Source organism: Gorilla gorilla, chromosome 3 (genome assembly GCF_029281585.2).
Source record: "Gorilla gorilla gorilla isolate KB3781 chromosome 3, NHGRI_mGorGor1-v2.1_pri, whole genome shotgun sequence".
Taxonomy (NCBI): Eukaryota; Metazoa; Chordata; class Mammalia; order Primates; family Hominidae; genus Gorilla; species Gorilla gorilla.
In genome coordinates, this window is record NC_073227.2 from 169,171,073 (window position 1) to 169,194,916 (window position 23,844).

General features: G+C 40.7%; 1 protein-coding gene across 5 annotated transcripts in view; it reads right to left on the reverse strand.

The window, feature by feature from the left end:
* NR3C2 (nuclear receptor subfamily 3 group C member 2) overlaps positions 1–23,844 on the reverse strand; it is a 358,063-nt gene that overhangs the window by 53,881 nt on the left and 280,338 nt on the right. For all 5 annotated transcript variants that reach the window (XM_055384928.2, XM_063705598.1, XM_019025951.4 and 2 more), the window contains exons 5-6: positions 19,207–19,557; positions 17,112–17,256 (exon numbers count right to left, since the gene is read on the reverse strand). In XM_055384928.2, the coding sequence (XP_055240903.1) occupies positions 17,112–17,256; positions 19,207–19,557 (496 nt within the window). The remainder of the gene's footprint in view (positions 1–17,111; positions 17,257–19,206; positions 19,558–23,844) is intronic.

The following is a 23,844-nucleotide window of genomic DNA, read 5'->3' on the forward strand; positions in this document are numbered from 1 at the left end:
GACAGTTTATATATGGCTTTGACAGAAGAACAGGCTCTAAGTGTCGACTAGACTATAATGATTTGCTTATTCCAAGAAATTTTTTGGAAAGGCAGTCAAATCTCACGAAAACAGCATTCTAGGATTTGAATCCAGGCTGTCTGGTCTCAGATTCTGGTCTCCTAACTGCTGTATTAAGGTTAAAATACCCAACAGCAAGCTTGGAGACTCACGATCACTTAATAAATGCTATGTTAAGACTTATTGCCAGAGTTGCTACACCCATAGAAAGAATACAGAAGAACAACATTCTCAATGCCAGGTGCAGTGGCTCATGCCTGTAATCCCAGCATTTTGGGAGGCTGAGGCAGACAGATCACTTGAGTCCAGGGGTTCAAGATCAGCCTGGGCAACATAGTAGGACTCCGTCTCTACTAATAATGTAAAAATTAGTAGGGTGTGCATCCTTATAGTCCCAGCTACTTGGGAGGCTGAGATGAGAGGATCACCTGAGCCCAGGAAGTTGAGGATGCGGTGAGCCATGATAGGGCCACTGCACTTCAGCCTGGACGACAGGAGTAAGAACCTGTCTCAAAAAAAAAAAAAAAAGAAAAAATTCTCTAGTGAAGTATTTTTTTCACTATCAAGCCTCGTATTTGTAGGCTAGGCTATAGATTTTAATACTAAATTTCTGAAAATTTAATGGTATGCAGATCTCAGATGGTTAAACAGAAGACAGAAAATCTTTGGTGAGATATTATTGCTTCATACAGGGACATTTTGGGTATAAATGTAAAGACACTGCTTACTTTCAATAAATGACTATCGTTTCCTCACTTATAAAATGGGGCTGTAAAAAGGCAGGATTCCTTTACTTGATAACTTTGTTCACATTCTTGAAATTCAATAGTTAAATGCTAATTTAGAAACGTTACCAGACTATTGTTTGGGTAAAGGGTGACAGGAAATTACTTTTTCCTACTACAATAAAAGATTTGTATTACCCAACAACTCATGGGGTCATATTCTTGGAGTCATATTCATGGAGTCATATTCTTACTAAAGCAAAAGTCGCATTACTTCAGTAACCAGAAGCTGGCACAGGATGGTGTAGAGAAGGACGTTTACTCTGATAAAATCTGGGTGCACAATTGTGCCTCCAAGGTGACAGCAGAGAGTGACTCACATGGGCAGATGTGATTTTGCAGTGTGCGAATGTGTTGGGGTGGGGACAAGGAAGGTAGAAAGCAGGTGTGCTCACTTTATAGGATCACCGATTCCTTTTTCTATCTTGAAGTCTATGATCCCATAAAGTAAGCACACTTGCTTTCTATCTTCTTACTTTGGAAGAAGAAAACAGCTAAAGCTCCAGAGACTCTGTTATCATAGACACTATTAAATTCATTAATCAAATTATACCCTAGAAAACATTTTTGGATGCCACAATTCTGTAGGAAAGGTAGTTTCTTCTATTGGAATCATCTAAAAGCTGATACATCATCTGCCTGAATAGAAAAGAAGGGTGATGTCCAACTCAATTAATTTATTAGAGATTAGCCACGTGTCGTTTCTTATTACTGATTCTGAACATCTGTCACAAAGCAGATTTTGTTCAGGACATTATGAACAACTGCATCATTCATTACTGGGTGAAATAAGTGTAACACCACCAGGTCACTATACCACCAGTGACATTCATTTCCCACAAAACATCAACACTGAAACATACACTACACACGCACACAAAATGGCATGAATACAATTATTCAATGTATAGTCTAAATATTTCTTATCCTTTTAATCCACTTGTATGAAATTCCTTTTCAAGATAGATGAGGGGTAAAAGTGACATTTTCTAACCTTCTCCTCTACTTCGAAATTCTGTGAACTTCCTCTAATCAGAACTAAGTAGTGGTGCAGTTTCTCTTTAATGATAAATGATTTGTTGGTTTTTTGTGTTCATTGCTTAGAAGCAGTGAGTGTTAAGGACAACACCTTAAAAGTGTTAGCTCCCTGTGATTCTCTCTCTCTCTCTCTTTTTTTTTTTTTTTTAGAGGGAGTCTCGCTCTATCGCCCAGGCTGGATATATAGATTAAGTCTTTCTTGAATGAGGAAACAGATCCAGACCTTGAGTGAGGCTTCCCCAAAGCCAGGCGGAATTAGAGTCTGGGTTGGGTTTTAAAGGTCATCTAGTCCAGTGGTTCTCAAAGTGTGGTCTGAGGATGCCAGGGTGTCCCCAAAGCCCTTTCAAGGAGTCTGTCAGATCCTCTTTTTTCCAACTATGTATCTGGGTGAGGCTAAATTTTTTTCATATACCTCCCCCAAAACAACCCATCACAACAGACTAAATATAAGAAGCAGAAGAGAGAATGCCAGATTAAAGGAATTTGCAAACAGGCAAAACAATGCCATTCTTCTCACTTTTTTTGAAAAAAGTTCTTTTTCATAAAAATATTCATGTTTTATGTTATTTATAATAATATGTGATGGCTTTATGTTTCTTTTAAAATAAATTGATAAATCAATATTTTAGAAAAGTTGTTTTAATTTCTAATATGGGTAAATATCAATAGATATAACTTACATAAAGAAAAGCTCGTTAGGATTCTCAATGATTTGAGAGTGTAAAGGGTCCTGAGAACACGTTGTTTACAAATTGCTGGTCTGGGCTAATTCCCTCATTCTGTAGAAGGGAAATGAAGGCTCACTCACTCAACAACGTGAAGCTCATTAACGACAATGTTAGGGACTGGGGCTTACGTCTTCAACAATTGAGCTCTTAAATACTGTCATGATATCAGAAAGGAAGAAAAACAGATACGGAGAAATAATTTAAAATATGAACCAAAGTTCCAGTTTTTCTAGGAACACTTTATTTCCCATTTGTGTTGTTTATATATTGGGTATGTCTCTCTCACCTATTTTATTTTTTCTGAGACAGGGTCTTGCTCTGTTGCCCAGGCTGGAGTGCAGTGGTGCGATCTCGGCTCACTGTGGCCTCAACTTCCCTGAGCTCAGGTGGATCCTCCTACCACAGCCTCCTGAGTAGCTGGGGCCACAGACACATGCCACCACACCTGGCTAATTTTTGCATTTTTTGTAGAGTTAGGGTTTTGCCATGTTCCCTAGGCTGGTCTTGAACTCCTGAGCTCAAGCAATCTGCCCACCTCAGCCTCCTAAAGTTTTGGTATTACAGGTGTGAGCCAAGATGCCCAGCCATCTCACTTATTTTAAAGGATAATTCTTATGAAAGATGATACATGATTAGTGCTATGATTTGAATATGTCCCCCAAAGTACATGTGTTACAAACTTAATCCCAAATGCAACAGTGTTGAGAGGTGGAGCCTAATAACCGGTGACTAGGTCATGCTGCCCTCACGGATGGATTCATGTTCTGATAGGAGTGGGTTATCTTGAGAGAGGATGTTATAAAAGCAAGTTTCAGCCCCATTTGTGCTCATGCACATTCTCTTTCTCTTTCTTTCTCGCCCTTCTGCCTTCTACCATGAGATGATGCGGCAGGAAGGTTCCCGCCAGATGTGGGCCCCTTGATCTTAGGCTTCTTAGCCTCTACAACTGTAAGAAATAAATCTTGGTTCTTTAAATTACCCAGAATCAGGGATTGTGTTATTGCAGTACAATACGGACAATGATGATTGGTTAGAGTTTCAAATATATATCATGTCTGAAACCATCATTAGGCTCCAAAGCTCTATACTGTGTGTAACTGCCTAAAAATCCAAATTCCATAGTAAAGGTAGAAGCCTTATGTAGCTAAAAAGCTCTGAGCATTGGATAGACAGACACCTGTGTTCACAACTTTGGGCTTTGGTTTCCTCATCTTTAAAAGCAGGATCATAAATTCCAACCTCACAGAGTTGTGAGGATTAAATAAAATGGGGTACTGGAGATAGTATTTAGCACGACACCTTCCATAAGCTTCCAGCATCAGTTCAGAATCCTTCAAATCTCCCTCTAAACTGATTATCCGTTACTTTTCCACTGTAGTGCCCAGGTAGGTGGAGACTGACATACAGCTGCAGTGGACAGGAAGTGGGGAAGTTCTAAACTGCTAATTCCAGTGCTTCTGTTGAAGTGGTGTCTATTTCAAGGGAGAGGGGCACAGATGATGTCTGTGATGATGATGTTATACAAGGTTGTCACACCTGTAGGTATGTATGTTGGCTCGGGCAACACTCCTACTGCAGCTCCACTGATCCAAGTGCACAGTGCGCTTTAATAAGGAGGCCGAGGGTCTCCAAATATGATCTTCTTGTTTGTTTCCCTTCATCCTCCACTTGTTTTTTTCAGAACAGTGTCAGCTGCCAGAACCCAGGGAAAATTAAACAACCTTTTCAGAGCCCTCCCCCACATGACCCTATTAAATAAGCTTGGGGTTCACGGGTGGAAAAGAGGAAAATTATAAAACCAAAATCATCTCTCACGTGATACAATAAAAATAATCATGTGGTTCAGTTTCAGTTCTAGAAATGTCTAAAGACATAAGTTCATAAAATGCTTTAAACAGCAAGACACATTCAAGTGTGTTTCCCTTCTTCAATCCAGAGCAGTGCCAGCAAAGCTACTATCTCTAGGTCTTGTGGCCTGTGTCAAGGGGGGAGTCTGGAGCCCTCCTTTGGTTTAGAGTTGACTGGCCCATTCCTTTCCACCTGCCCTATCTTGGAATAGAATCACTGCATAAAAATAATTTTTCTCCATTTACCAAATTTTCAATAAAGAAATCTACTCCAAGCTGGGCATGGTGTCTCACACCTGTAAACCCAGCTACTTGGGGGCCCGAGGTGGAGAACTGCTTGAGCTCAGGAGTTCAATGTTATGATGAGCTATGATCACGCCAGTGCACTCCAGCCTAGGTGACAGAGTGAAGCCCTGTCTCTAAAAAATACGAAGAAATTAGCCAGTTTGGTGGCACATGCCTGTAGTTCCAGCTACTTGAGAGGTTGAGGCAGGAGGATTGCCTGAGCCCAGGAGATTGAGGCTGCAGTGAACTGTTGTGCTACTACACTGCCTGGGCAACACAGTGAGACCACATCTCTACAAAAGTTAAAAAAAGAAAGAAATTTGCTCCAGGGACTTTATTTTATATAGAAGAGTATTTTTAGCTGAAGAGACCAAGGCCCTTGAGCATGTTAACTGAAGTAAAAAGCAATATGCTAATATTAGCCACACTAAGCCTTTTGAAGATAATATATGATATTAAACTGTTTTTGACTTTTATTAAAAATGAAAAATAGCTCCCTCTAGTTAGCCAGAATAAAGCTTGGATGTATTTCTTGCATCATTACTACTCTATCTGATCCCAATATAGTAAAATATAGCTTAAACAGTTCATTCCATTTGCAGTCTCATATTTGTTTTGCTTTAATTTCATACTACCCTGGCAATTACCCAGCTTCATTAACTCCTTAGGAAATTTCTCAAGAATGCTACAAGAAATATCATACATGGAATATTAACATACAGCAGTACTCTTGAAGTAAAATTTAAAGAAGTCTGCAAAACTGAATCTTTTTCATTAAGTTTACATGTTAAGTCTCCACAACATTGTAAGGTCAATCCACATCAGGAAATTGGATTCTGACCCATGTGCCAGAAAGAGCACATATTAACAAACCAAAAACAGTTACCGAGTGCCAGTTACATGTATTTTTGCGGCCGGGTGTGGTGGCTCATGCCTGTAATCCCAGCACTTTGGGAGGCCAAGGTGGGTGGATCACTTGAGGTCAGGAGTTTGAGACCAGCCTGGCCAACATGGTGAAACCCTGTCTCTACTAAAAATACAAAAAATTAGCTGGGTGTGGTGGCAGGCGTCTGTAGTCCCAGCTACTTGGGAGGCTGAGGCAGGAGAATCACTTGAACCCAGGAGGCGGAGATTGCACACACCAGTGCACTCCAGCCTGGGCAACAGAGTGAGACTCCATCTCTCTCTCTCTCTCTCTCACACACACACACACACGTATTTTGCTAGACACTATGGATAACTTTAACAAGTATATTTTCTGTACTCTAGGTATTTACAGTATATCTGGAGTAAAAAACATATATAGACACAGTAAGTACCAAATGATTGAGATATAAAAGAAGTACTATAGAGCAGGGGCCCCCAAGCCTGGGGCCACAGACTGTATTACAGTCCATGGCTTGTTAGGAACTGGGCCACACAGCAGGAGGTGGGCAGCAGGCGAGTGAGTGTTACAGCCTGAGCTCCACCTCCTGTCAGATCAGCAGCAGCATTAAATTCTCATAGGACTGCGAACCTTAGTTGAACTGTGCACGTGAGGGATCTAGGTTGCATGCTCCTTATGAGAATCTAACTAATGCCCGATGATCTGAGGTGGAACAGTTTCAACCTGAAACCATCCCCACTCCCTGCCAGGTCTGTGGAAGATTGTCTTCCACAAAACTGGTCCCTGATGCCCAAAAGGTTGGGGACCACTGCTATAGAGTGTATGAGGGGAACGTCATTCTTTAATGGTAAGACAAGTTGGCAGCGAGAAAGTATGCTTTGGGTTGGGCTTGAGGGAGGGAGAAGGGAAGTATTAGGAGCAAAGGCACAGCAGTAGAAAGACCTAGGAAAGACAAAGGTTAATTTGGCTGGTGTGGAGTATATGCAGAGAAGCAGCAGGAAATAATGCTGAAAATAGCATTTTAAAATTAATTAGTTTATCAAGTGCTTAACTAACGCCAGGCAGCATTCTAGGAGCTGGCAATGCAAAGGTAAATCAGACAGGCCAGGTTCCTGCCCTCCCAGAGCCTACACTAATGGGGCAGGAGGGTTACTAGGGAGAAAACAGAGATGTGATAAAATGGCGACGGAAGTGTCAGGAGTGTATTCCAGATCTGATGGACAGCTCTAGGATCTATAGATGCTAGATCATATAGTTTGGTTATGTGTCCCCTCTAAGTCTCATGTTAAATTGTAATCCTCAGTGTTGGAGGTGGGGCCTGGTGGGAGGTGATTGGATCTCAGGGGTGCACTTCTTTCTTCCCCACCCCCAAAAGGGCCTCGTTTTGCTCTGTCACCCAGGCTTGAGTGCAGTGGCGCAATCATGGCTCCCTGCAACCTCCACCTCCTGGGCTCAAGTGATACTCCCACCTCAGCCTCCTGAGTAGCTGGGACCACAGGTATGCACCACCACGCCAGACTAATTTTTTGTATTTTTGGTAGAGACAGGGTTTCACCATGTTACCCAGGCTGGTCTTGAACTCCTGAGTAGCAATCAAGCAATCCGCCTGCATGGCCTCCCAAAGTGTTGGTATTACAGGCGTGAGCCACCATGCCCAGCCTCAGGGGTGGATTTCGAATCAATGGTTTAGCACCACCCCCTTGGTCTAAATGCTGTCCTCCCGGTGACAGTGGTCATTTAAAAGTGTGTGGCGCATCCCCCTCCCCACTATCTCTCTTGCTCCTGCTTTTGCCATGTGATATGCCTACTCTCCCTTCAGCTTCTGCTATGATGGGAAGCTTCCTGAGGCCTCCCCAGATGCAGATGCCGGTGCTATGCCTCCTGTACACTGTAGAACCATCAGCCAATTAAATCTCCTTTCTTTATAAATTTCCCAGTCTCAGGTATTTCTTTACAGCAATGCAAGAACAGCCTAATATAGATGATCAGGCAAAATCTGTCTGAACAAGGAATATTTAGAGCTGAGACAAGAAGGCTCGAAAGAGCCATCTTCCTGCACAGAGAACAGACATCCAGTTAAGAAGGAGTTTGGATCCTCAATGCAGCAAAAGGAGGCCAATGTGGCTAACCAAGGGCACTAGAAAAGCTCTTGAGGAAATTCACTGAAACGACATATTATTTTAAGTACCACTTTTGCTGTTGTCGTATACAAGTATCAGGGATGGGATCTAAGCCCTGCTCTCTAGCAGCACTGCAGGCAGGACTGTTTCACAGTGCCGCCTTCACTTTTTCTGCTATGCCACCGACCTATACCTACCACTGGACCGTAAACCCCATGAAGGGAGGGAATCTTGTTTTATTTACTGTTATATTCCTACTGCCTAGAACAGTGCTTAATACACTGAAATTGCTCAATAAATATCTGCCAAATGAAAGGACAATAAATATCACTTATTTCCTTCTCCCAAGAGTAGTCTAAAATGAGAGGTAGGGTCTTATAAAAACAAAACAAAACAAAACAAAACAAAACAAAAACAACAGTCTGGGCGTGGTGGCTCACGCCTGTAATCCCAGCACTTTGGGAGGCCGAGGTGGGTGGATCACCTCAGGTCAGGAGTTCAAGACCAGCCTGACCAACATGGGGAAACCCCATCTCCACTAAAAAAATACAAAATTAAACAGGCGTGGTGGCGCATGCCTGTAGTCCCAGCTACTCGGGAGGCTGAGGCAGAAGAATCCCTTGAACCCGGGAGGCGGAGTTTGTGGTGAGCTGAGATTGCACCATTGCACTCCAGCCTGGGCAACAAGAGCGAAACTCTGTCTCAAAAAAAAAAAAAAAAAAAAAAAAAAGAAGACAAATGAAGAACTGAGTTCGGAAGTGTCCCCTCAGTTCTCGTCTTAAGTTAATACTCCCCTCTTAGGTGTTTCCACCTTTCTCAGGTACAGGCAGTCCCTATCTTCTGCGTGCTCAGTCTCGGAACTTCTCTCATTATGATGTAACTCAGAAGCACCAATGCAGCAGGTTATCCATTTCTTCCAGAACTTTCCTCCTCTCACTTCCTCTGCTAAAATGTCTGGAAATGACTTTTCTTTTCTTTCTTTTTGAGACAGGGTCTTTCTCTGTCACCCAGGCTGGGGTGCAGTGGTGCAATCATGGCTCACTAGCCTTGAACTCCTGGTTGCTCAAGTGATCCTCCCACCTCAGCCTCCCAAGTAGCTGGGACCACAGGTGCACACTACTGTGTCTAGCTAATTATTTGTAGAGACAGGGTTTTTGTTGCCCAGGCTGGACTTGAACTCCTGGTTGCTCAATGATCCTCCCACCTCAGCCTCCCAAGTAGCTGGGACCACAGGTGCACACTACTGTGTCTAGCTAATTATTTGTAGAGACAGGGTTTTTGTTGCCCAGGCTGGACTTGAACTCCTGGACTCAAGCAATCCTCCTGCCTCAGCTTCCCAAAGTGCTGGGATTGTGTGAGGTACCATGCCTGGCTAAAACTGACTTTCTACTCCAACTCTAATTCTTATCACTATGATAGATTGACAAAAAGGAATAAATACTATTTTAAAAAGAAGTAGGGGAAAGGAGGGAAGGAAATAATTCTGGTTTTGGGGACTTGTATCTACCTCTCCTCTCTCCCTGTATATAACTGAATGACTGTTCTTATTTCTAGCTTATAAAACCTCCTCCAGCCCCATTGCCCCTTCCCCTAGAGTTCACGCTGTCTAGCCTCCTTCAGGTGGGAAGATGGCCTCTAAACACTACTTTTGTAGTGTAAAAACACAATTTCCATTCTGGAGTGCTTCTGCCCTTTGCACAAGGATCGACTATTTTCTACTTATGACGTTGTTTTTCTTTATTCAAGAGTCTTGAGCTCCACTGTCTCCAAGGGCAAGGTAGGAATGAAGAGAGCCAGATACAAAACAGGCAGTGGTGGTGTTATAGTAGGTAGTCAGGCAGACATGAGCAGGGCAGGAGAGGTCCCTCTCACTGCCACCAGGAATGTCAGGCGACCCTCAGGTCAGGCAGTTGTTATACTGTTTCTCTAAAATAATAATAATAAAATAATAACTTTCCCAGCCAGTGCCAGGGAAAGGCAGTCTCCTAATAGATAGAAAAACCTGAAACTGGTGATAAGCAGCTTCCTGATAAGATCTCAGGAGTTGGGTGAGTGGGCTCAAGCACGCGCATGAAGAGGCAAAATGGCGGAGTTCAGGTATGGTATGACCTTCTAGGAATACTGGACTGGTAAGGGAAGAACACCTTAAGTGAGCATGCATAGAACTCCAGTAAACACATTGTGCATGCTCCCTCCGAAATGCTGGCAGGCCACCCGGCATGCGGACAGCCCACCCCAAGGGAAGAATCAGGGGAGAAGGGACGCAATCTCCCGGAAAGCATGCCAACGTGTAAGACCCCAAGTCAAAGGTCAAACTGCACACTTGATCTCCCAAGTCACAGAGAGAGTAACCCCTCTTCCAAGGTTACTTCACTTCTTTTCATTCCTGCTCAAAGCTTTTTAATAAACTTTCACTCCTGCTGTGTAACATTTGCCTCAGTCTCTCTTCTGCCCCTCAAATTCTTTCTTCTGAGGAGGCAAGAATTGAGGTTGCTGCAGACCCAGACCGATTCCCCGCTGGGAACAGTGGGGCCATGGTGAGACCGGCAGCACGTGTGCCACCTGCAGGGGGGTGCTGCTTTCATGGTCAGGCCGTCGGCTGCAGGCCTTGGCCCTCTAGCTACTGGTGCAAGGCCTGGTTTTTCATAGAGTCCAATGGAAAAATAAGGCATGGAAGGAAGACTTGTTTCCTTCTTTTAAACTTTCTTCCCTCATACTTACCCAGAAATTAAAAAAACAATGGAAATCTCGGGAGGAGGTTTCTCAGTAGAAGGAAAAGGGATGTATGGGGCAGTGGGAGGTGGAAGAAGGAGAGAGAAGGGGAGAAGGAAGGAGTAAGAGAGAAGGGAAAAGAAAGGAAGGAGCAGGAAGAAGTGAGAAGAAAAGGGAGGAGGGGCAGACACTGGAAGCTGCAGAAATCACACAACAGTTTCCCAGTGAGCCAAGGAGAAGTAAGAAATCCTAACTTGAAAGAAGGAGAGGGGAAGTGGGCTGGGGAGAGAGAAGGAAGAACAAAAGCAGCCATTGAAGGAGGAGCTGACCAGGTTCATCCTACATCCCTGACTCCTCTCATCAGAATTCCTGTCCCCCAACCATCGCTGGCCCTAACCCTGATGGGGTGAGGGTCCAGGCACAGAAGTCACCTCCAGTGGCTCAGGAAGATCCACCACTCCCTGTGGGAAGGGACACTGGGGTTCGCCATACCTCCAACCACCCCTGGCCTCCATGAGAATCCTCTGATCCCAGCCTCCACCACGGTGGGACAGACTTTGGAACACACAACCCATTTGGAAGCCAGGCCTCCTGGAGCTTCAGAACGTTAGGTACAGAGGGACCTCATTGGCACTGTGACATTGGCAGGATGGCCCGGGGAGAACCCTCACTGAGGACAACTGGACAGCGCCAGCACACTGACCCAGTGACTGGGGACACAAAGAAACAGGTAGCACCCCATGAAAACATGATAAGAAGTAGCCGATGGCAACTGAGTTGTGTACTCGTCTAATGGAGCTGCCCTCACACAACTAGTGCTTCAGACGCAAGATGGTGTGGGTGGAAGTCACCTTCATCCCAGAGAGACACTCAGAGAATCCACAGAGGCATGTGAAGTGCCACTAAGACTTCACCCCTCTCTCACTCTCGCCAACAGTCTGTGAACCAAAACAATCCAAAGTTCAGATGCTGAGGACAGTAAAAGATCATCCAAAAACATTTTTTACTAGGCTACTACTTGAGGTAGTATAAGGAAGTCTTTAATATATGTTTAATTTTAAAATACCAGCCAAGATGTAAAAGAGAGTAATACTGAACCTTCATTTCAGATCTTATAAAAAAAATGAAAAAAGAAGTCATTACAGGCTTCAGTGGGAGTTTTAATATGTGTAGTGAATTGATAAGAAATTTGAATACTTGCAGCGATCTGTAGCAATATATGATAAGCTATTTCAAGGTAAAATTGAATAATTAATCGTTTAATACATATTTGAAAAGTTTTGAGTTTATAATAAGAAAAGTTCTATGTTAATTTAAAGTATTAACTAATATCTTCACCCCAATGTTTAGTAAAAAATTAGAAAGAATGTTTCCTTTATTATTCCCTATTTCCCACCTTTCCTCCATCTCCAGTGATGCTAATACCGGAGAATAAGATCTTTGGGAACTTTCAGATCTGTGTCACAGTTGAAGGCAAACCCAAAGTTTTGTTCCTCTGTTTTAAATATTGCAATGCCTCTGTTCAGAAAAGCCATGCTTTATCATAAACTTCACACTTCATCATAAACTTCATCCTCATAATTAGAAATGTAAACTTAGGAAGCCCCTTCACACTGATTAATAGATTGTTTGGTTCATTTGTTCAATGATTCATTTATTCAGCAAATATTTATGGAGTACCTACTATGACTGAGGCACAGTGCCAGCTGCTAGAGATTCAGAAATGATTAAGACAGAGTCTGTGACTTCAGTGAGGTATGCCAGTGAAATAAGGCAGAGATACACGCACTTAAGAGCTAGCAACACCAGGTGGGAGGTGGTATCAACAGCCAAGGGTTGGTGGGAGAGCAAGGGAGGACCACGTCAGTGCACTCTGCCCTCAAGTGAGCGGCATCACCACTGCTCTTTACACAAAATGCCAGACTGCTGCCTTTGCTGTGGTGGAAGGTAGGAAAGCACGGGTAATGGCTCAGGGAAAGCATATAGAACATGTTCAGAAGACAGGGATGTGTAAGGCAGTGGCAAGCAATATGTGAGGCATGCTTTGAGTTTTCTAGTTCACACCTCACTGGGATCACAACAACATATAGCATGATAGGGCAGTCGCATCTCCTTTCTTAAAGTCCTCTCTTTCCTTGCAATCCATGTGACGACATTTGTCCTTTAACTACTACCTCCAAAATGAGTTCAACATTTTTAACTTTAGTCAGGACACCTCTTTAGCTTCTGACCTGTAGAAATAACTGCCTATATAATATGTCTTCTTGGATAATTCTTCAAAGGCAAGTCAATCTTACCCTCAAAACTGGTCCCAGGCTCTCCCTTCCCCTGCCCTTCCAAACCTGAGTCTTCTTCCCTTATTCCCTATCCCAGTGAGGGGAACCAAATCCTTCCTGGCACTTATGGCAGAGGCTTGGAAGTCTTCCTAGACAGCTAATTCTTCCCCTGCTCCAGTCCTTGCCAATATCCAATTACTAGCAATTCTTGTTGATTTCACCTTACACTATCACCTGGATTCCCATCGCAGCCTCCTGTCTGGTCTCCCAACATCTGCTCTGACTCACTTCTAACCCATTTTCCATTCTGCATTCGGAGGGATCTTTTCAAGAAGCAAATCTGGAAATGTCACCCCATCACTTAAAACACTTCAATGGCTTTTCCACTGCTCTTAAAATAAAGAGCCAAGTCTCTGATGTGGCCTCTGAAACCCACAGGACCTGGCCTTAGGCTCCCCTCCAGCCACACTGTCTTGCTCTCAGTTCATTGAAGGCCCATGTTCCTTCCTGACACTGGGCCTTTGCACATGCTGGTCTCTCAGGCTAGATCAACTTTCCTCCTCGTATACTTCCTTCACCTGGGGAACACCAGTTTAATCATTCCCAAGGAAGACTTTCCTGACTAGATCAACCTCTCCCATTAACTGCTCTCAGAGCACTTTTCCTTTCAATACTTATCACAATTATATTTTACTTATAAAACTCAGTATTTCTGTCTCTCTCATTAGACTGTATGTTCTATGAGAGAGGGATTTTTTTTCTCTCACTATTCTAAAACTACTGCTTAGAATACTGACAACAGTTAATAAATATTCCTGGAATAAATGCAAGATGAAGCATGTATGCATATGCATTCGGCCATCCTCTGTAACTTACTGATTTCCCTAAAAAATACAGGGTCTATCACGGTACCCAGTGATGGAGCTACCACATCAAGCTCTCTTTTTGATGCAATTTGACCAAAAGGCTTTATATAATTTCCAATTGTTTCCCCAGAATAGTATCCACCCTAGCCCCTTGAAAAACACAGCTTTGCTCTATTCTTTCTAGTTGAGAGAAAGAAACCCTACAGAAGTCTGGGTTGGGTTGAGGTCAAAAGTTTTAAGAACAGAGAACAAAATGTTCATTCTAATAATTACATCAATAACATTTAACTACTTTTAATATTAGAAAGCGTTTATCTTTTGTTGTTTCCATTTAATCTGTATCAATATTTTCTAGAATAGACAAATACACAAAGCTTATATGACCTTTTCTTTTTTTTGTTTCTTATTTATTTCCAAACCCCTTTAAGTACAGTATTCCCAGCCTTCAAATATAAGGTGCTTTCCCCTAAGTTCCATTTATGAAAAAACATTCTTATAATTCTGTAATTGTTTGGAGCCCTTTGTACTCAGATATTTACAAACAATTAAAAAGTAATAAGTGACACCAAAGAAAAGGCAACAAAAGAAGAGATTTTGACTTCACTACAATTAAAAATGCTTGTGCATTAAAGGACACTTTCAATAGAGTAAAAAGGCAAGCCACAGGTTGAGAAACATATTTACAAACCATGTATCTGATAAGGGTTTAATATCCATAATATATAAAGAACTCCTACAACTCAAGTACAAAAAGACATATAATCTATTAAAAAATGGGTAAAGAACTTACATGAACAGTTCTACAGAGAAGATATACAAATGGCTCATAAGCATATGAAAACATGTCCAACATCATTAGCCATTAGGGAAATGAAAATGAAAACCATAGTGAGATACCACGTCATGCCTACTGGGATGGCTAGTTAATAAAAAGAAAAAAGTGCTGGCAAGGATGCAGAGAAATTAGAACCCTTGTACATTGCTGGTGGGAATGTAAAATGGTGCAACTGCTGTGGAAAGAGTGTGGTGTCTCCTTAAAAAGTTAAACACAGAGGTACCATATGCCTAGGGATTCCAATTCTAGGCACTGAAAGAACTGAAAGCAGCATCTCAAAGATATATTTATATACCCATATTCAGTGCAATGTTATTCATAATAGTCAAAGGTGGAAACAACCAAACTGCCCATTAACGGATGATTGGATAAAATATTTGCTGTAGTCATGTTCTATAAAGTCACAGCAAACACTGAATTAGCAAATATTCAACTATTCCTCCTAGGGGAAGTTTGGGGTAATGGTCTTTACAACCTCCGGTCACATTTCATCAACTGATCTATACCTAATTTTGTTTCATGTGTATTTCTGTTTAAAGACATCTTACTTAACACATATTCCTAGTTTGTTAACATTGAACTACAGCCAGCAGAACCGTAACTCATGCTTCAGTAATGATTATCTGACACACCTATTTTCTCTGTGAGGCGCATCATAGCTTTCTTGAGCTAAAGAACACTAGCTAGCACTTCAGCACTACGTCTAGGGGCCAGCCATCTTAAACGGTGAAATCACCAAAAGGCATAAAAATGCAAAACATGTGGCAATAAATAGACTGTGAAAAGGATGACAGTTTATAGCATGAGAGCTGAAACAAGATGGCGGAGTGGCCCCTTGTGTGAGCTCAGCTGCAATGTGCTCTCTTGGCAACTCAAATTCTTTGTTGCTCTGCATTTGTCTGTAAATGACCATGAAAATCCTGTGAGTATTGGCTTTGAGATTACAAATAAATGCAGTCACTAAGCAAATATGCAACTACAGAATCCACTAATGAGGACTGACTTGATATATCTATGATGGAATGTTATTCTGCCATAAAAAGGAATGGAATTCTGATACATACTAAATATGGATGAACATTGAAAACATTAGGCTAAGCAAAATGAGCCAGGCACAAAAGGACAAATATTATATGATTCCACTTATATTAAATATATAGAATAGGTAAATTCATAGACTAGAGGTTACCAGAGGCTTAGGGGAGGGGATAATGGGGAGTGATTGTTGAATGGGTTTAGAGTTTGTTTGGGATGATGAAAAGTATTGGATATGGATAGTGGTGATGGTGGCACAACAATGTGAATGTAATTAATGCTACTGAGTTGTATGCTTAAAAATGAAAAATTTTATGTTATACACATTTTATGACAAAAATTAATAGATGTATTAATAAGATTAAATGGGTTGTTTTAATGTTCTGTTAAAATCAAATGCTGAGGGCATTAACAGAGATTCTTATTTACCCACATGTCCTGTTAAAACAAGAACCCTCTTTAATATGTGTTTTCTTCTGGTTTATAGAACATATTTTAAAACGGGCTTACTATTCAATAATATCAGTTGATTATTGAGGAATACAAGTTAACTAAATTGTGCATGTCAGTCATTTGGCCTTACTTCATGCTTTTGGTGAACACTGATGCAGTACTAGAATTACTCTTTTTGATAAATTGCCAAAAGCAGGCCACCTCGAGAACCAACAACTGATGTTTCTAATTTATGTTTGGAATAAAATTGTCTTTGCAGTACATCATATGTGGGCGAACTGGTACTCTTAGGTAAATTACTACTGGTACTACTGAGGTGTGTTGGCACTATCTGTCTATACTTTTCATCTTTTGCGTTACTTTTCTTGCTTTCATCACCAACCTATTTCTCATCTGCCTCCTCCCCTACTGAAACCCCTGTTTTCCTATTGCCAGAGAGAGCCATCTGTCAGAATATGGCTGTAGTTACTATCATAATTCAAAGATTCCCTTTTAAGTATTTCTTGACCCAACAATTACAAAGAAGCACTGCTAGATACAAACATAAATAAATTGTGCTAATGAGGAATGCAAACAGTATTAAAATGTAAACTTAAAATAGGAAGGAATTTGTGGCCAAAGAAAAACCGATTACGATTCCTTCAGTCTTTTAAAATGCATCATAAAACTAAAAATGTTTCACTACAGAATAACAGTTTGGCTTCTTTTATGATGGCAAAGAAGGGTAATTACGATTGTCATGAAAACACATTGAGCAGCTGTATACTGTTAACAAAAGAACCATTATATGAGCTCGTAAAAGCTGGCACTTTATATATTCACATTTCCTAGAAATTAGATCGTCTTCCCAATTGGAGTCGATACCAAAAGAGACTGTTTTCTATTAATTGTGGCTTTGTACCAGTCAATTTTCAGAGCCAACTGGATCATCTTTCTTTTGGGATATATCCCACATATTATTATGTGGAATTTATATATACTGATTTATATATACTCAGAAGCATACAGTATAATGTTGCAAAGAGTAATTTTTAAGTTCCCAGAGATCTGTAAATTTTTAACGTTAAAAAATGCCAGTTTCAGTAGATTCTTTCACCAACGTACATCTGTTTAGAAATTATTGAAAGAAATCATAACGCATAACTCTGCAGTTTATTTTATGAAGGCTAATTAATAGGTACTTACTCATTAAAGACTAGGTCTGGTGCAAAATAGAGAAATTGGCTGTTCGTATGTTTGTACGATCTCCAGCTCAAGGCAAATGATGATAGACACATCCAAGAATACTGGATTAGGGTAATTTGGTCCTCAAGAGGCAAGTTTTTAAATCCTGAAGAACAAAACAATTAATCACAGAAATACACTTAGCATTTAAGTACATTCCAGGAAGACGCTTTTTAAGTCAACCCCAAACAGCCACCTTTCTTTCACTTTTCTCTTTTCTGATAGGCTCAAATCAATTCAACAGTCATTTACAGAGTGCCCACCACTGGCCCAGCCCTGTTCCACATTTCACTTTAAATTCATCCTAAATTCTAGATGAGGGTAAACTGCCAGGGCAAACTAAAATTGCAAAGTTCAGCAAGTTTCAGTGTGGATGACGGCCTAAAACCCTTGATTAGATTGAGAGAATTTGTATTAACCTGTAAAACTTGCTTCGTCCCACCCACAATTAATAACACTAAAATAAAGGGTAATTTAATAACTGTCAACCCCTGTGTATCTGCAATAATGGTGGGAGATTTCATTGTTCATGAGTTGGTGGTGCTTAAAAAATGAGCATGTGGTGCCTCCTATGGTCCAGGGTAATACCAGACTTTGAAAAAGTTCTATGGTAGAACATGTTTCCCTGGCACCTGTCCTCCCTGCCTGACAGACTCAAGCTCTTCTTTTGTTCTTTATTTTATTTATTTATTTATTTTTTAAGATGGAGTCTCATTCTGTCGCCCAGGCTGGAGGGCAGTGGCATGATATTGGCTCACTGCAGCCCAGGTTTCAAGCGATTCTCCTGCCTCAGGCTCACAAGTAGCTGGGGTTACAGATGCCTGCCAGGGCGCCCAACTAAATTTTGTATTTTTAGTAGAGACAGGGTTTCATGATGGTGGCAAGGCTGGTCTCAAATTCCTGACCTCAAGTGATCTGCTTGCCTCGGCCTCCCAAAGTGCTGGGATTACAGGCATGGGCCACTGCACCAGGCCTTCTTTTGTTTTTTATCACCTCCCCCATCTCCAGGGGCATCATGTTATTTTTCTGCCTGTGGAGTTTCACTGGGCAAGCTCCTCTTCAAAGAATCAGTCAGTGGAGCTTTCCCCAACTTTTACAGCTGCTGTCTGACCACAGGTAATCTAAGAAACTGCTTTAGATTAATGAACTGGGACAATGTAATGGCAATTTCTAAGTGATGTTTCTGTAGATTAAGAGGGGCCTTATTAATTAAATCCCATGAAACAAAAAAATGACTAAAATAGGAATTCCAGGGACAATTTAAAGGGTGCTGGGGGCCAGGTGATTATTTTTTAGACAGAAGAGTCATTCCAGGTCTCTTACAACTTACTTGCTAGGCCTTGCCTTACTTGGTCTACGCTTAGATTAACCCTCGTTATGAGCCACTAATAATGTGCTCAACTTGTGATTTCATGAACAGAATGTATTTTACCTTATTAATATTTTTGGATGAAATTTTCCATTATGATCGACATAAGAAGTGTATATGTCATTTTTCTTATTTTTAATTTTAATTTCTTTTTTTTTTTTTTGAGACAGAGTCTCACTCTGTTGCCCAGGCTGGAGTATAGTGGTGGGATCTCGGCTCACTGCAGCCTCTGCTGCCCAGGTTCAAGCGATTCTCCTGCCTCAGCCTCCTGAGTAGTTGGGATTACAGGCACCTGCCACCACGCAGGACTAATTTTTGTGTTTTTAGTAGAAACGGGGTTTCACCATCTTGGCTAGGCTGGTCTTGAACTCCTGACCTCGTGATCCATCTGCCTCAGTGAGCCACCTGCCTTGGCCTCCCAAAGTGCTGGGATTACAGGCGTGAGCCACTGCGCCCAGCCGTATCTGTCATTTTAACAATAAAATCCTTAACCCTGCATTCTCGGAAGAAATGAGCACATTAACCATATTTTTCCTATACACTTGATCAATTTGCTATCAATTTAAAAAATCTGATATCAGGATTTCATAGAACGCAAACTCCTCCTGCATGGTTGGAGATGGCGAAGTCAGTTGCCCAGACTTGTTAAGTTCAGGATGCAGCCTGTGAAGGGAGAGGCAATCCTACCTGGAAGTACCTTTGCCCACTTCACGACTTGGATCATCTGTTTGCCTGCTAAGCGGTTGAGCGTGGAGAGCAGATTTTCGGCTGTATCTGGTTTTGAGCTGTCATAGCCTGCATATACAATTTCAGGTTCAATGTTTTCAAGGACCATAACGGGGGAAGGTGTGAGCGCTCGTGAGATTGTGGAGAGCTGAGGAACCAGTGCTGTGTTGACCGAGGGTTCTTTTGCAGGAGCGATGTACGTTGTCCCTTCCTCTGGGCTTTGCGGGGGTGGGGGTGGGGGTGGGGGCTGCTGCTGCTGTGGCTGCTCCTCGTGAATCCCTTTTAACTTTCCCAACTTCTTTGACTTTCGTGCTATAAGAAATCATAAATGATAAGGCCAAATTAAAATTATGTTTGAAATATACTGACTCACACTGGTTAAAGTAGTTTTCCTCTAAATAGGTCTTGTTATGTCAACAGGAACATGACCGTTTATTCCATTAAGAGAAAATGTATAAAGCTCAATTATTATTACTTACTATTGGTATTAGGAGAACAAACTCCTTCCTTCTTTCATTCATTCATTTTTACAAGTCTTCACTGCCTGTCTCCTATAAGAGACTGTATAAGCTGCATAGGAACCCAGCTAATATGTTCAGTATAACCAAGCCTTACCCGGTCCTCAACAAGTGTTCAGCCTAGTTGGGGAGGACTTAAAAATATACCACCAACTGTACCGCAGTGCAGGTAGAGATCGGTAAGGGTATTCAATTAGGAAAAGAGGAAGTCAAATTGTCCCTGTTTGCAGACGACATGATTGTATATCTAGAAAACCCCATCGTCTCAGCCCAAAATCTCCTTAAGCTGATAAGCAACTTCAGCAAAGTCTCAGGATACAAAATCAATGTACAAAAATCACAAGCATTCTTATACACCAATAACAGACAAACAGAGAGCCAAATCATGAGTGAACTCCCATTCACAATTGCTTCAAAGAGAATAAAATACCTAGGAATCCAACTTACAAGGGATGTGAAGGACCTCTTCAAGGAGAACTACAAACCACTGCTCAATGAAATGAAAGAGGATACAAACAAATGGAAGAACATTCCATGCTCGTGGGTAGGAAGAATCAATATCGTGAAAATGGCCATAGTGCCCAAGGTAATTTATAGATTCAATGCCATCCCCATCAAGCTACCAATGACTTTCTTCACAGAATTGGAAAAAACTACTTTAAAGTTCATATGGAACCAAAAAAGAGCCCGCATCGCCAAGTCAATCCTAAGCCAAAAGAACAAAGCTGGAGGCATCACGCTACCTGACTTCAAACTATACTACAAGGCTACAGTAACCAAAACAGCATGGTACTGGTACCAAAACAGAGATATAGATCAATGGAACAGAACAGAGCCCTCTGAAATAACGCTGCATATCTACAACTATCTGATCTTTGACAAACCTGAGGAAAACAAGCAATGGGGAAAGGACTCCCTATTTAATAAATGGTGCTGGGAAAACTGGCTAGCCATATGTAGAAAGCTGAAACTGGATCCCTTCCTTACACCTTATACAAAAATCAATTCAAGATGGATTAAAGACTTAAACGTTAGACCTAAAACCATAAAAACCCCAGAAGAAAACCTAGGCATTACCATTCAGGACATAGGCATGAGCAAGGACTTCATGTCTAAAACACCAAAAGCAAAGGCAACAAAAGCCAAAATTGACAAATGGGATCTAATTAAACTAAAGAGCTTCTGCACAGCAAAAGAAACTACGCTCAGAGTGAACAGGCAACCTACAAAATGGGAGAAAATTTTTGCAACCTACTCATCTGACAAAGGGCTAATATCCAGAATCTACAATTAACTCAAACAAATTTACAAGAAAAAAACAAACAACCCCATCAAAAAGTGGGCAAAGGATATGAACAGACACTTCTCAAAAGAAGACATTTATGCAAAGGATATGAACAGACACTTCTCAAAAGAAGACATTTATGCAGCCAAAAGACACATGAAAAAATGCTCATCATCACTGGCCATCAGAGAAATGCAAATCAAAACCACAATGAGATACCATCTCACACCAGTTAGAATGGCAATCATTAAAAAGTCAGGAAACAAAAGGTGCTGGAGAGGATGTGGAGAAATAGGAACACTTTTACACTGTTGGTGGGACTGTAAACTAGCTCAACCATTGTGGAAGTCAGTGTGGCCATTCCTCAGGGATCTAGAACTAGAAATACCATTTGACCCAGCCATCCCATTACTGGGTATATACCCAAAGGACTATAAATCACGCTGCAATAAAGACACATGCACACGTATGTTTATTGCGGCACTATTCACAATAGCAAAGACTTGGAACCAACCCAAATGTCCAACAATGATAGACTGGATTAAGAAAATGTGGCACATATACACCATGGAATACTATGCAGCCATAAAAAATGATGAGTTCATGTCCTTTGTAGGGACATGGATGAAATTGGAAATCATCATTCTCAGTAAACTATCGCAAGGACAAAAAACCAAACACCGCAGGTTCTCACTCATAGATGGGAATTGAAGAATGAGAACACATGGACACAGGAAGGGGAACATCACACTCTGGGGACTGTTGTGGGGTGGAGGGAGAGGGGAGGGATAGCATTAGGAGATATACCTAATGCTAAATGACGAGTTAATGGGTGCAGCACACCAGCATGGCACATGTATACATATGTAACAAACCTGCACGTTGTGCACATGTACCCTAAAACTTAAAGTATAATTTAAAAAAACCCGAAAATGGCTAAAATTTATTGAATGCTTACTAATGCCAGGCACTGTTCTAAATGCTCTATATAAATTAACTAATTTAATAATTTTATGAGTAGATTCTATTATGTTTCTCATTGTAGAATAAGGAAACAGGGACCAGAAAGTTTAAGAAATATAAGATCACACATCTTGTGTAATTGAAATAGAGTTTAGAGGAAGGGTGAATTACTTCATATGCGAATATGATGGAGGTGGTGGGGGAGGTGGGAAGGTTGGGAGGTAGATGGGTAGATGGATAGATAATTGGGAAGACAGATGAATGAGAGAACGATTAAAAAAAAAGTTAAGAAGCACCAAACTGAGCTTAGGTATGTGAGAATTACTTACGTTACAAATGTAACATTTCAATTTATTTAAAAATTCTTGAAGCAAACAGACACCTTCTACTTAATCCTAACAGTCATGAGAACTTACAGGACACAAATTTAACGTAGAGTAGGACTATGTTACACCAATTAACTTGATTTAAAAATAGAGTAATTTGTGTTTATAACTATAGCCATTAATGTTTATCACATTCATCACAGAAAATCTTACAATTCAGATAAAAGATAAGCTATCAAACAATAAAAGCTATATTAAATATTGGAACCAGGCTTAAAAGATGAATAAGACATAACTACTGGCTTTAAGAAGTTTAATATTAACAAAATTTTTAAACTTCAATAATTAATTTATAGACTGTCTCTTTAATAAAAGATTTGAGGCACAGAAATCTGATTTTTAGAACTGTTTATCAAGGAAAAGCAGATGTATCATATTCACGTATGTTAATGGAAGATGCTGACCAAGAACTGCCCAGGAGTGCTAAGCCGGCACTAGTAACCCAGATACTTCTGATGAATGGATGAGTGAACAAATGAAAAATACTCAGCAAAGTGCCTCAAAAACTAGACAAAACAGAAAAGAACAAAGCACCCAGGTAATCTAAAAACCTCGTCAACTGACGACTCTATCAGAGCTTAAGAAAATCCTCAATAGCATTAATTTGTCTTTTGGGCAATTAGATAAACTCTCCTCTAAGTCTCAACTGATTCATCTGAAAAATGGGCATGACGATGTCTCCCTCTCTTATCTCTCAGAGAACTAAATGGGTATGACAAATAAAAACATGTTGGAAATTATTATTAACATCTGAAATAACATGTCAATGTCACTTCCATTCTTCCCCCATAATTTTGTAAGCATTAAAAATATTCCAGCACGTTAAGATGTTCTCATCCTTTATAGGACCACCTCTGATGATAACCATAATTTATTGACTAGAACAGCCAAGGGTGATATTTTCAAATTTTATTAAAAGTGACTTGTTTTTTGCAAACTAATGATAAAATTCATATTGCTTTAGGCTTTCAGTCTACAATGCTGTGCTTATTCTCACGGCTGATTTAAGGTCAATGATAGGAAATGTCATGAAGAATACTTAATATTTTCTCCAGCACTTACACACAAGGCTGTGGTCTGTAGCATAAACCTAGGGAGCTGATTATCGACATCACATTTAGCATTTCAGGTACATTTAACTTTATACTGTGATTTTGTGAATATATGTAGGACACTTGGAATTGAGTAATAATGCATATTTACTCCAATAGTTCAAGGTAATAAATATCTCCAGTGTATCTTCAGCCATGCGTATTTACCCAATATCTTTTCTAAAAGGGCCAAAAATATGGTTACTTAATTCATTATATTTATATCAAAGTAATGTTTCTAAAATGCTTGAATATTTTATACTGTTCTAAAACATGCTATATTGTAAAATTTAAGCTCTTCAAAGTGGGTAATAATGTCTTATGTATCCCTATAACATCATATCACTTCCCATGAT